Source organism: Mastigoproctus giganteus, chromosome 12 (assembly GCF_048544385.1).
Source record: "Mastigoproctus giganteus isolate SK-2022 chromosome 12, ASM4854438v1, whole genome shotgun sequence".
In the NCBI taxonomy this organism is placed as follows: domain Eukaryota; kingdom Metazoa; phylum Arthropoda; class Arachnida; order Uropygi; family Thelyphonidae; genus Mastigoproctus; species Mastigoproctus giganteus.
In genome coordinates this window covers 51,037,163-51,051,653 of record NC_143586.1, presented here as the reverse complement: position 1 = coordinate 51,051,653, position 14,491 = coordinate 51,037,163, and the positions used below count along the sequence as shown (strand labels likewise).

At 38.6% G+C, this 14,491-nt stretch overlaps 1 protein-coding gene across 1 annotated transcript in view; it reads right to left on the bottom strand.

Moving 5' to 3' along the window:
• Tace (ADAM 17-like protease Tace) overlaps nt 1–14,491 on the bottom strand; it is a 204,686-nt gene that overhangs the window by 42,816 nt on the left and 147,379 nt on the right. Inside the window, exon 17 of the mRNA XM_090385593.1 lies at nt 12,961–13,039. Coding sequence (XP_090241719.1) covers nt 12,961–13,039 — 79 coding nt within the window. The remainder of the gene's footprint in view (nt 1–12,960; nt 13,040–14,491) is intronic.

Sequence of the window (14,491 nt, the reverse complement as noted above, 5' to 3'; positions counted from 1 at the left end):
CCTTACAAACTTCACTGAATTTCATTGAAAGTAATATCACACAATAATACACTTTTCAGAATCAAAATGGACAGCTTCTAAAATTGACATGAAGTCAAACTTCATGAGCTTGAAGAGCACATGTAGCTGCAGAGGATTAACTGTTAATTGTTAATATAATTGTTAACTGAATCAAAAATCTTTTCTTCATTAATTAACACTTTCACAGCCAATTACGGAAACATAGGAGGCCCTCACAAGTTGCTTATGTGTGTTCTCTATTTTAATTCTGTGTGAAAAACCAGTTGTTAAAATTTTTGTAGCTCACCCACCGACAGTTATTCCCCATTGCTTTTTTTTTTTATGCCAAAAATTTACTTATTACAAAACAAACTGGCAAATAAATATTTTGTGCATTCTCTCATAAATTGCATTAGGAATATTCCCTTCTTTAGTTAAATTCCAATTAGGGCCTTCCTTACACACACTTTTACTTTAACATGTATCACAAGTTTGGGTCTATCAATTCGATAAATGGGTTTGGACATGCATAAGATTGTGTTACAGATTGTATATTTATTGATTTTATTTCTTCATATTCATGTAATTAACTTTCCTAGTTTCCCATATAACACACATTTGAATGTATGCTCAAACCAGAGAAGAACAATAAAAAGGAGCAAGACTACTATAAAATAAACGATATAACAATCTTGGAAAAAAAGTCTATCAGAAAACCTAGTAAGACCAAAGAAGGTAAGCCTACAAAGTGTGGATGGCATACATTCTGTTATACTTAAAAAAGGCTGCACATTAACCTAGGTGATTTCTCTCAGACAGGAGAAACACCTGTCTCCCCAGTTCACAAAGATCATCCAAAAGAGCAATGGATAACTATAGGCCAGTAAGTTTGATTTAAGATCGCAGTCTGTGGTTAACAATGCAATGCAGGATCATCTTGATAAGAATGACAAACTCATACTGTGAAACTCATACTGTGATCCATTAGGATTACAGCATGTGTTTGTGAAAGGAAAGTCTTGCCTGACCAATCTGGTTTTATATGAAATCATAAAACCAGATTAGTCAGGTAACCAAGGAAAATAAATTATAACCCATGGTAAATAATGAAGAAGAAATAACTTCAGCATTATTTATCGTGAATTTCCGTAAGCTTCTGCTATAGCTCTGCATTAAAAGCTATTTTGAAAACGAGAAAATTGGGATTACTGATCCAACAGAGATCCTTAGCTGGATCAAAGGCTAGCTAAAAGAGATTAAGAACAGGAGATAGTCACAAATGAACATTCAGGTTATATTCTGGCATGACCACATTGGTCAGAAGTTTACAATTAATCATTTTGAGAGGAATGAAGTAGTAGTAGTGGTATGTGATGCAAGAAAGCAAGTGTATGAGCTTATGCAGCATCAGCCAAAAAAAAAAAAACCACCATTCCCTCCAAATGCCTGTCCAGTTCCTCCTTAAATTTATTCAACCTATCAACTTCCACAACGACAGATGAAAGTTTGTTCCAGCAATTAACCACCCGCTGGCTAAAGGCAAATTTCCGCACATCTAGTCTACATCTGTCCTTTCTTAATTTGAATTTATGCCCCCTTAGGTTCGTAATCTGAACAAGTGGAAGGATCCCATCAGAATTCAGCATGCTCAACCCATTCAATGCCTTATACACCTCCATCAGATCACCGTGCAGGTGCCTAGTCTCCAGCCACTGTAATTTGCAGAACTTAAGTCTTAAGAGGACCCCTTCATTCCCCTCACCAATCTTGTTGCCCTTCTCTGTACACGCTCAAGCAAATCTACATCCTTCCTAAAATGAGGCCTCCAGACCTGTACGCAGTACTCAAGGCGCAGCCTGACCATTGCCTTATACAGAGGGACAATCACCTCCTTTTCCCTCCTAGCAAAATTCCTATATATCATTAAAAAAAACCCATGACCTGCCCTGGCAGCCTGTCTGCATTGCTCAGAAAACTTCATATCTGCCTGCACAATTACTCCCAGGTCTTTTTCATTTTCTACCACCTTAAGTGTAGTACCACACAGTTGGTACATTTCTCTGGGGTTACTTCTACCCATATGCAGTACTTGCATTTGCCAAGGTTAAACTTCAGTTGCCATTTCTTAGTCCATCTGCCCAAATTATCTAGATCCTGTTGCAGTAGCACAGTGCCATTGCTGTCATTAACAACCCTGCCAACCTTTGTATCATCTGAAAACTTAAATATTAAGCCTGATATACCTTCATCAATATCATTGATAAATATACAAAACAACAGTGGACCCAACACCGAACCCTCTGGGACTCCACTAATAACATTAGTCCACGAAGAGCAGCACCCATTGATTACCACCCTGTCTTCTCCCACTTAATCATCCTTTTATCCATTGTAGCAACTTACCCTTAATACCATTCTGCTCCAATTTGTACAATAGTCTTCCATACATAACAGTGTCAAAAGCTTTCCTGAAATTCAAATATATGATATCAAAATTATTTTTTGCATCCAGTTCCTTTGTGAAGATTATGACAAAAGCCTCTACATGCAAATGGAATGGGCAAGTAAGCGTCAATGCTTTATTATGGGTGATTTCAATTTGCCTCTAATTGATTGGAGTAAATGGGAATTAAACTTGACATGGGGAACAAAATTTTTAAATCAACTAGATGACTGTTATTTGTATCAACATGTCAGGGAAAGTACTAGAGAAAAGAATATCCTAGACCTCATCATCACACATGAATCAGATGACATAACAGGGCTGACAGTAGAGGAACCAGTAGCAGGAAGTGATCATGGAGTTCTACGGTGGATGATGACGAGAGAGGTAGCAGAAGTAAAAGGCAAAGGAATGGGTTTTAATTTCAGAAAAGGAAATTACGATGCCCTAAGGTACTACATGGCCTCTATTAACTGGGTAGATATCGTGCAGAAAATGAATACATTTGAACTGTGGTACGCTTTTAAAACATTAATCACAGATGCCTTGAATGCGTATATACCATTAAAAAAATACTCCACGAGGAGGGTTCCAAGTTGGATGAATAGTGAAGTTGCCACATTACTTGAGCAGAAAAAGGTGGCATGGAAAGGTTACAGAGCAATAAAAAGTACTGAAGCCTATAACAGCTACAAGGTGATGTGTAATAGAGCCACAGAAAAGGTTTGACAGGCAAAGGCAGTTTATGAGAAATCACTAGCAAACAGAGCAAAGAGGGGTGACAAAGAATTCTGCACATATATAAATGCCAAGAAGAGCAGGACAAACCAGATCGGACCTTTACGTAAGGGAAAGGGGGTAGTATTAAATACACCAGCTGCCATTGCAGATGAACTCAACAGTTATTTTGCATCGATATTTACAAATGAAAAACCTTTTGTGGCAATGGGAAATTATGGGAGCGAAGTTAAAAAATATGTAATTAATGATATTGAAATTTCGCAAGATTATTTAATGAAAAAACTTTCGAGCCTACAGACCAGTAAGACTCCTGGAGCTGATGGAATATACCCTATAATGTTAAGGGAGGCGGCAAGCGAGTGCATTGAACCATTGAGGCTAATTATGCGAGCATCGCTAGACTCTGGGGAGATTCCCTTGGATTGGAAAAGTGCAAATGCATCTCCCACACATAAGGGTGGCTCTAAAAGTGAAGTTGGAAATTATCGACCTGTCAGTCTGACTTCAGTAGTAGGGAAAATCATGGAGGCAATGATCAAGGGTGGAATTCAGGATCATTTGGATCGAATTGAAATTCTCAAGGATACTCAGCATAGTTTTGGAAAGGGAAAATCATATTTAACAAATCTGTTTCGCTATTTCGAAAAGGTCACTCACGAGCTGGATTTAGGGAATAATTTCGACATTGTTTATTTAGATTTCAGCAAAGCTTTTGACTCAGTCCCACATGAGCGGTTGCTTTATAAGCTGGAACAGGTTGGAATCACTGGGAAAATCCTTAGATGGATAGAAGGATGGCTTCAGGGCAGGAGGCAGAGGGTTATGATAAATGGCTATTCCTCAGATTGGGTTGATGTAAGAAGTGGGGTTCCCCAAAGATCAGTATTAGGGCCACTGTTGTTTTTAATTTTCATAAATGACATTGATGAAGGGATAGAGGGCATGATGTCTAAATTTTCAGTAGTTAATGATCACTGTCAAGCTGAGCTTCTTCAGAGAGACTTAGATAGACTTCAGGAATGGTCAGAAAAATGGCAGCTATGCTTTACTTGGTGGAGTTCAACAAAAACCCAGTACTGGAGGAAAGGGACTTGGGTGTTACGATACAGTCAGACATGAAATTCTCTGAGCATTGTAAACAGGTTGCAAGGAAGGCCCATGGTGTCCTATCGATGATCTATCGAACTTTTGCAAGTAGAGACAGGGACATGCTAATCCCATTATATAAGGCTTATGTTAGACCACACTTGGAATACAGTCGGTCCTCGTATAACACGTGTTTGCATTACACGAATTCGATCATACACGATTTATAAATAGGGGAACGTTATCTTATATAACACGAACCGAATTCGCTTATACACAATTCGCCTTTGTGTTTACAAGAAATGGCAGTCGAACGCAGAATCACCCCAACTGAACGCAACACGATAGGAATGAAGAGAAGATTCTGAAAATGTATTTATGTGTTTTATATCAGTGAAGGGGAAACACATTTCACCATAATAACGTAAAAACCAACACAATTCCAGCTATCGATATAATCGCAAATGCAATTAGATCGAGTTTACTAACAGTTTATAACAGATTCCACTAGCAGAACGGCAACTGGAAATTGTTTTTATTGTTTTATGGTAGTAACCTCCAAAACTGTGCTTAAGTAAAATGCGAGGTGTTAATTAATAGTGTATCTCGGCCTTTACGGTGTTGTTTATTCAGTTGCTACACGCGCGCAGCTTTGTTTATGTGTATCAAGCGTGCCTCCTCGTTTTGTAATTGTGCTTTAGTCCCTAAAAATTAGTAAAATACTTAAAAGGTGTGAAAAGGAAGCGTCCTGGCTAAGACACTGCAGATTCAGAGAGAAAAAAAAAAAAAGCAATATTGATAAACAGAGGCGGACTGGGTCAAAAATTCTTACCCGGGAAAATTTATAGTGGCCTCATACTACGGTTTATGGCCAAAATCACACCGGCCTCCGGCCCACCATGGTTTCCCCCGTAAGGCTTATGGCCAGTCCGCTTCTGTCGATAGAGAAAAAAATATGAAATTGTGAAACGCTTTGAGCGAAATGAAAGACCATGTGATATTGCACGTGCTACAGACCTAAATGAGGCAACGCAGAGAATTACAAAGAATGCGGAGAAAATAAAAACAACTTTCATAGCGGGAACAACTCAAAGTGTAATTAAAATCCATTAGATTAAGACACAAAGAATTGGAAGAGATGGAACGCCTGTCATCTCTTTGGATAGAAAATCAAACAAAAAGCAAGTTTGCTTACGATAGAAGCAAAAGCATTAGCAATATTTTATTACGACTTAGGTATTATAATTTATACTTACGTATTATAAAATACGTAAGTATTTTATTACGACTATTTTATTTAATATAATAAATTTTTTACGAATAAAATACGTATTTTATTCGTAAAAAATACTTTTTTAGTATTAAAAAATACTAAAAATACTTTATTATAATATAATATTATTTTTATTATATATTTTAATTGTTATAAAATACGTAAGTATTTTATAACGATTAAAATTACCCGATTATTTATAGTGTTTGGTAATGTTTTGGTTCCAAATGTGTGTTCAATCTTGGGTGGTCGGCACCTAACCCTTCTTTTCCCATAGGGCCTGTTGTTTATATTGCACGATTTTGCATTGCACGAGGATTTCTAGGAACGCAACTATCGTGCTATACGAGGACAGACTGTACTGTGTTCAAGTATGGAGACCGCACCTAAAGAAAGGTATCAAGCTTCTTTAAAGGGTGCAAAGACAGGTAACTCGCCTGGTGAGATCGACAAAAGGGCGTCCTTATGAAGAAAAGACTTCGAATATGTGGGTTGCAGAGTTTGGAAACTAGACACCTTAGAGGAGATTTGATTGAGGTGTTTAAGGCTCTGAGAGGCATCAGTAAAATGAATGAGGACGAAATTTTCAAGATTATAAACGATGCTAGAACTAGGGGACATAAATTCAAGTTATGGGGGGAAATGTTTAGATTGGACTGCAAGTTTTATTTTAGCCAGCGAGTTATAAATTACTGGAATAAGTTGTCTTCATGGGTGGTAGAAGCTGACAATTTGGGGAAATTCAAAGGTCATCTGGATAGTACATTCGGGTAAGGGAAGCGCATAGGATGATAGGTTTAATTTCCTTTTTTTTTTATTAATTATTATTATTTATTTATTTTTTTTTTATCATTGTTTTGTTCGGTTTTTTTTTTTTTTTTTTTTTTTGGCTGGTGCAGCATAAGCCATAGGCTTTCTTGCACCATGCGGCCATTACTAATACTAATACTAACCACATCATAATATCCTATCAAATTTGTTAGACTAGACTTTCCCTTAACAAACTCATGCTGTGTCTGAATTATTGCTGCAGTCTTGTCTAGATGATCCTGCAATGCATCTTTCACCAGTGACTCCATTATTTTACCCGGAACAGAAGTTAAACGAACTGGTCTGTAATTACTTGTGTCACCCTTCGATCCCCCTTTGTGAATTGGGGATACATTTGCACATCTCCAGTCCGTGGGAACCTCCCCCGAGTCCAAGGATGATCTCATAATTATGGCTAAGGGTTTGTTTAGTTGCTTTGCCGCCTCCTTTAATATAACTGGATAGATCCCATCCACACCAGGTGCTTTTCTTATGTTTAACTTCAACAATTTCTCCTCTATTTTGCTCTCAGTTATTACAAAATCATTAAATACCCTGCTACAATTTGATAACCTGTCATTTTCAAACCTTAATAATTCCTCACGTGTGAATGTAGATGCAAAATACTCATTCAGTTTGTTTGCTATCTGAGCAGGATCATCAACAGTCGAACCATTGATGTAAAGTGGACCAATCAGATTCATCCCCTTCCTTTTAGAGTTTATATAAGTAAAGAAATCCTTGCTGTTTTTCTTAGCATCTTTTGCCAAGGATTTCTCGTAATCTGCCTTTGCCTGCCTAACCTCCCTTGTGACCTGATTACAGACTAGCTTATATCTGCCATAGGTTTCTGAGTCGCTTGATAATTTATATACATTCCATGCATTTTTCTTCTCTATTACGAGTCTCATGCCGACCGGGCTAGCCGGGTGGGTAAAGTACCTGCCCGGCAACCCAAAGGTCGCAGGTTCGTATCCCGCCTCTGGCTTGGATCAAAGTACTGCAAAAAAAAAAAACCTTGGAAGGTGCATTATGGCCACAGATGCCAATGTGCCAACAACTACCAAAAAAAAAAAAAAAAAAGTCTCATTAGTTCATTTGATAACCATTTAGGCCTAAACCTTGAACAATATCTCTTAATAGGTATGAAATTTCTAGTAGCATCCACGATTAATTCCTTGACTGCTTCCCACTTAGAATTTACTGTTGGTAGCATCGTCAGTTGATCCCACTGTACAGAATTTAAAACCTTTCTGAGACCACTGTACTCACCTTTATGGAAGCAAAAACCCTTTCCTTTACCCCTGATGGTAATTAAATCTTTAAGTAAATCCCACATCAGTACACTGTGATCACTGCACACCTAGTGGTTCCTTTATCTGCAAATTCTTAATACACAAATGATCACTGCTGATAACCAGATCAAGAGTATTACTCTCTCTGGTTGCCTCCCGAACATGCTGCTACAGAACACAATCATCCGATAAATCCACAAAAGTCTGACTAGTGCGTGAGTGACCAACCCACAAGTTCCAGTCAATATCTGGGAAGTTAAAATCCCTCATTATAAGACATTCTGATTTACTAGCCCACTCTATTTCTCTGTACAATTGTTCATTGTACTCATTCGAGTCATTAGGCCTATAATACACTCCTACTCTTATTTTTGCTTTCACAGTGCTTATGTCACACCAACTGACTCAACAGTGCACTGTTCATCTATATCAACTGGGTGCACTTCTTTTGATTTTATGTTTTTCTTGATTAACAGCATAACACCTCCTCCCTTTCTATCCTGTCTATCCTTTCTGTACACATAGTACTCCCCAAATTCTAGTTCTGCATTCCTTATATCTGTGTGACACCATGTCTCTGTTATCCCAACAATATCCGCCTTTGATGTCTTGACCAACACTTCAAATTCATCAAATTTATTTTCTACACTTCTAGCATTGGTATACATGCAAGCATACATGCTCCTATTCCTAGTTACCCTAACACATCCCATATACCCACCTATTTCACGATGACTGCCATCCGTCCCTGAAACCCCCAACACCCCTCGCTCCAGGTCGCTACTTATTCTAATAGAAGTTGTGCAAGAATCACCTTCACCTCTGCCTGTGGCTACTGTTAAACTATTAGTCTTTGTATTCCCCCAAGCTAGCAGTTTTCCGAGCCATCTAACACTGCCTTGATAGCACAGCAAATATTCTTGCACCCTTTCTATTTAAGTGTATCCCATCCCTGTAGAAGCAGTCTCTCCTGTTAACAAGTATAGACCAGGCTGAAAAAAATTCTATCCCTTGAGCCTTGCACAATCTTTCCAGGGCCAAATTGATCGACAAGGCTCTCATCATATACTCCCTTCTATCGTGTCTGGGCAGAATTGCAGACACTTTCAAATTCAACCATAATTCCCGGCTTTTTTTCAACAGTGACTTGTGCTTGTTAAATAATTCTGCCGGTCTCCTACTCTTAATATCATTAGTGCCAACGTGTACAACTATATCACCTTTTGTGCCCTTAAAAGATGATATCCGCTCTACAACGTCATCAACCTTTGCCCCTGGCAGACATACCCTGGTCCTGTTCCACCTATCCTTTTTACAAAGCATATTCCCCGTTTATCTGACAATAGAGTCACCAACAACTACTAGTTCCTGTGGGACCAGCGCATTCTGCCTTGGGCTTGCCGCTGTGTTGCGTGATGACCAAGTGCAAGCTCTGGCGTTGATGTGGGCAGCTGAGAGCTTGATGGGCCCCTCAATTTAGATCCTCCGAGGGCATCCACCCTGTCCTTCAAGCTCTCATATAGGCCCATAACAATGCTGAGTTGTCGCCTGATTTCCTTACAACGTTCACACATAAAGACATCTCCCATGGCAATATCATGTTCCATTCCAGAGAGTTCGGCAAACATTTCACAAGTTGCACATTTTTTTAGGCTGTGATGCATTGGAGAATGTTATTATCATAAACCACATTTAGCAATCATACAGGCCCAAACTATGGTCAACTCAAATGCATGCACAACTGCACTCCTGCAGTGACTACTTGACTATGTCAGAGTTCTTCAGGGTGAGGGATATGTAATCTATGGAGTCCCTCAAGGATCAGTGCTGCCCCCTCCCTTCTGCTTCTAATATTCTTAAAATTATAATGACAGAGTGCAAGGGAAACTTCTGAAGTCTGCATTTAGAATGGTTTAAGCTAAATTGTAGGATTTTAAGATAGGAATGGAAGTAAAAGATTAGAGCTAAGCCATGTTCTTTCAAAATGATTTGATTCAGTTGCAATTATGGTCTGAAAAAATGGCAATTAAAGTTCAATGTTTCTAAATGTAAGGTTTCACAGAAGATAAATCCATGGAGTTACTTATCACACAGAGGGAGAGTAGTTATAAGTGGTTTAATGGAAAGGACTTAGGAGTTACGATACATATCAGATATTAAATTTACCATGCAGTATAAACAGGCAGCCGTGAAAGCCCATGGTGTTCTATCGATGATTTAACGATTTATGGTGGTAGTGACCACAGAGTACTGATGTGGGATTTACTTAAAGACGTAACTACCATCAGGGGGTAAAGGGAAGGGTTTTTTCTTTCATAGAATTGACTACATTGGTCTCAGACAGTTCTTAAATTCTGTACAGTAGGACCAACTGAGGTGTTACCAACAGCAAATTCTAAATGGGAAGCATTCAACGAAGTAATCGTGGAAGCTATAGGCTTTTCATACTGATTAAGAAATACTATTCAAGGTTTGGGCCTAAATGGATATATCAGATGAACTAATGAGACTCGTACCAGAGAAAAAAAAATGCATGGGATGCATATAAATTATCAGGCAACACAGAAGCCTATGGTGGATATAAGCTAGACTGTAATCAAGTCACAAAGGAAGTTAGGCAAGCGAAAGCAGATTACGAGAAATCATTGGCAAAGGATACTAAGAAAAACATCAAGAACTTCTTTAGTTATATAAACTCTAGAAGGAAGGGGATCAATCCGATTGGTCCATTTGATATCAATGGTTCAAGTGTTGATGATCCTGCTCAGATAGCTAACAATCTGAATGAGTATTTTGCATTTTTCATTCAAACATGAGGAGTTATTAAGGGAGCAGAATGCCAGAAGTTTATCAAACAGTAACAGGGTGCTTAATGATTTTCTAATAACCGGGAGCAAAGTGGAGGAGAAATTATTGAAGTTCAACATAAGAAAGGCACCCGGGGTAGATGGGATCTATTCAGTTATATTAAAGGAGGTGGCAAAGGTAGTGACCAACCCCTTAGCAATAATTATGAGAGCATCCTTGGACTCGGGAAGTCCCCATGGAGGGAGATGTGCAAATGTATCCCCAATTCACAAGGGGGAGATCTAAGGATGACACGAGTAATTACAAACCAGTTAGTTTAACTTCTGTTCCAGGGGAAAATAATGAAGTCACTGGTTAAAGATGCATTGCAGGATCATATAGACAATACAGCATGGGTTTGTTAAGAGAAAGTCTTGTCTGACAAATCTGATTGGATACTATGATGTGGTTACAAAGGAACTGGATGCAAAAAATAATAATGATATCATATACTTGGATTTCAGGAAAGCATTTGACACTGTTGTGTCATGGAAGACTACTGTACAAATTGGAGCCATATGGTATTAAGGGCAAGTTGCTACAATGGATAAAAGGTTGGTTGAACGGGAGAAGACAGAGAGTGGTAATCAATGGATGCTGCTCTTCGTGGACTAACATTATTAGTGGAGTCCCCCAGGGTTTCGTGTTGGGTCCACTGCTGTTTTGTATATTTATAAATGATATTGATGAAGGTATACCAGGCTTCATGTCAAAGTTTGCAGATGATACAAAAGTTGGCAGGGTTCTACTGAAACAGAATCTAGAAAAGTTGGGGAAATGGGCTGAGAAGTGGCAACTGAAGTTTAACATTGACAAATGCAAAGTACTGCATATGGGTAGAAGTCACCCCCGAGAAATGAACCAACTGTGTGGTACTACACTTAGGGTGGTAGAAAACGAAAAAGACCTGGGAGTAATTATGCAGTCAGATATGAAATTTTCTGAACAGTGCAGACAGGTTGCCAGAGCAGGTCATGGGGTATTGTCAATGATATACAGGAATTTTGCTAGTAGGAAAAAGGTGGTGATTATTTCCTTGTATAAGGCAATGGTCAGGTCACACCTTGAGAACTGCGTACAGGTCTGGAAGCCTCATTTTAGGAAGGATGAAGAGTTGCTTGAGCGAGTACAGAGAAGGGCAACAAGATTGGTGAGGGGAATGAAGGAGTGGTCTTACCAAGAAAGGCTTATGTTCTGCAAATTACAATGTCTGGAGACTAGCCACCTGTGAGGTGATCTGTTTGAGGTGTACAAGGCCTTGAAAGGGTTGAGCAGGCTCAATTCTAATGGGATTCTTCCTCTTGCTCAGATTACAAACCTGAAGAGGCATAAATTCAAATTGAGGAAAGACAGCTATAGAAGAGATGTGCAGAAATTTGCCTTTAGCCAGCTGGTTGTTGATTGTTGGAACAAACTTCCATTTGTCACTGTGGAAGTTGATAGCTTAAATAAATTCAAGACAGAACTGGACAAATGTTTAGAGGTAATGGATGTGTGAAATGGTTTTTTTTTTTTGGCTGATGCTACATAAGCTTGCTTTCTTGCATCATATGCCTTTACTAATGCTAATGCTTAATGATTAGAGCCAAGCCATGTTCTTTCAAAATGACGTTATTCAGTTGCAGATATGGTCTGAAAAAATGGCATTCTGTAAGGTTTCACAGAAGATAAATCCATGGAGTTACTTATCACATAGAGGGAGAGTAGTTATAAGTGGTTTTATGAAAAAGACTTATTAGTTATGATAAAATGAGATATGAAATTTATTATGCAGTATAAACAGCCTGCCAGGAAAGCCCATGATGTTCTATTAACAATTTACTGAACATTATCCTGTAGAGATAGAGATAATCACAATCCCACTATATAAGACATCCGTAAAACTGCATTTGGAATACTGTGCTCAAGTATGAAGACATCATCTGAAAAAAGAGATTGAGCTTCTTGAAAGGGTCCAAAGACAGGCAACTTGAATGGTGAGATCAACAAGAGGGCAACCGTACAAGGAAAGACTCCACTTAGGTGGGCTATAGAGCTTGGGAATCAGGCACCTTTGTAGCCCAATCAGGTCACCTAAGTGGTAACCTGATTGAAGTTTATTAGGCCCTCAGAGAAGTTAGCAAAATGAAGGAAGGAAGAATTTTCACTGTTTTAAAGAATTCCAGATCTAGGGGCCATAAATTTAAATTAAAGGGGTTGAGGTTTAGACTAAATTGTAGGAAATTTTCTTTTAGCCAGTGAGTCGTAAATTTCTGGAACAAGTTTCCCTCACAGGTGGATGAGGCTAACAGTTTGAATAAATTCAAAGGTCAACTGGATAGTTACTTGTGTGAGGAGGAAGTATATAATTTATATTTTCTTATCTACTTGTTTTTTTTTTTTTTTGCCAGCACAGCAAAAGCCTGTGGCTTCCTTGCAATACATGGCAAATACTATTACTAACTACTTTTGCAGTTTATACTTACAGACACTGTTAATATTTATATCTTCAATAATGTCCCAAAATCTTTCTACGATGTCTTGGACTGTCCTTTTACATCCTCCCTGCAATGAAAAATATGTAGCTGAAATTTTCTATTATAAGAATGAAATAAAATAAAAAATATGCACACAATAGATATATATTTATAGCAGAACTCTAACAGGGCAAAATAATAAGAGATTAAAATATGTTTGGACATTGTTTCAAATTATATGGACTAATGTTTGGAAATGCATCCTTCCTAGCCTCTGTCCTCTCCAATGTTAGCCTTGCTCTGTTCTCAAATTATTTCAGTGCCTGCACTGAAATAATTTGGTTGTTGAACCATCTAAATTACTGCTTTCTACATCAAACTGGTTAGAAGTGCCACCAGAGGACCAATATTCTTGACTTGTTCACTACTACAGAGTCATCTGCCATTAAAAATCTTTAAGACTTCATTAGTTGGCAGTGCCAAGCTGTTGGTATCGGTCATATATAGTACTGGACCCCTTATTCAGAAAGCTTGGAAACAGAGGCTTTCTGGATGTCAGGTCCTTGCCAAGAAAAATTGGAACACATGCAAAATAAATAATTAAAAATCTTATATTAAGACTTAATATATCTAAAAAGTGTTCATTAGTAAATACAAATTTTAATACTACTACAAGGGTGGTTCAATAAAGAATTGCCCTGACCTAGCTGCAGAGGTGCTAGCCTGTTGATTCTTGGCACAGGTTTTAGTCCTCTACATAGCCACCGTGCAGATTTACACATTTTCCCATCAATGGATGAGGCTATGGATACCGTTTTTGTAGAAGTGGTGAGGTTGGTCTTTGAACCATGCCTCTGTTGCAGAAATGAGTGTCTTGTCAGGGAAGTGGATCCTCCGAAGAAAACAAGAAGTCCGATGGTGCAAGATCGGGTGAGTAGGCGGCTGGATGGAGCAGTATTTCATATCCACAAGTGGCCGCTGGTGTTGTTGCAATTTCAGAAGTGTGAACTGGGGCATTGTCTTGAAGCATTCTTACACCTTTGGACAGCATACCACGCCTACATGTTTTCATTTTTTCCTGTAATTATGTGAGTAAGTTGGCATAATAGGCACCTATAATTATTCTATCTTTTGGCAGGTAATCAGTCATTATTATGCCTTTCTCATCTCAAAACACTGTCAGAAAGACCTTTCCTGCTGATGCTCGGACCCTTGCCTTCTTGGGGGTGAACCATGATGTTGCCATTCCATGGACTGATTTTTTACTTTCAGGGTCGAAATGGTTATTTTTATTTGGTTTTTTTTTTAGGAGCATTAGCAACTAAGGCCATATTGCTCCAAGATATGCAGTGGTCATTCCTTGACCTTTCCGCATCCTCCGTATTTGGTGGTGATGGGCTCGAACCCCGGTCTAATCAAGAAGCGTGTGCTATGCACTGCTGCTCCTTCCCACCTGGCTACAGAGGCGCCTCAGTTAAAATGGTGTATCCAACTTTCATCCTGAGTGATTAGATGAGAGAAAAAGTCTTCCTTATTTTTT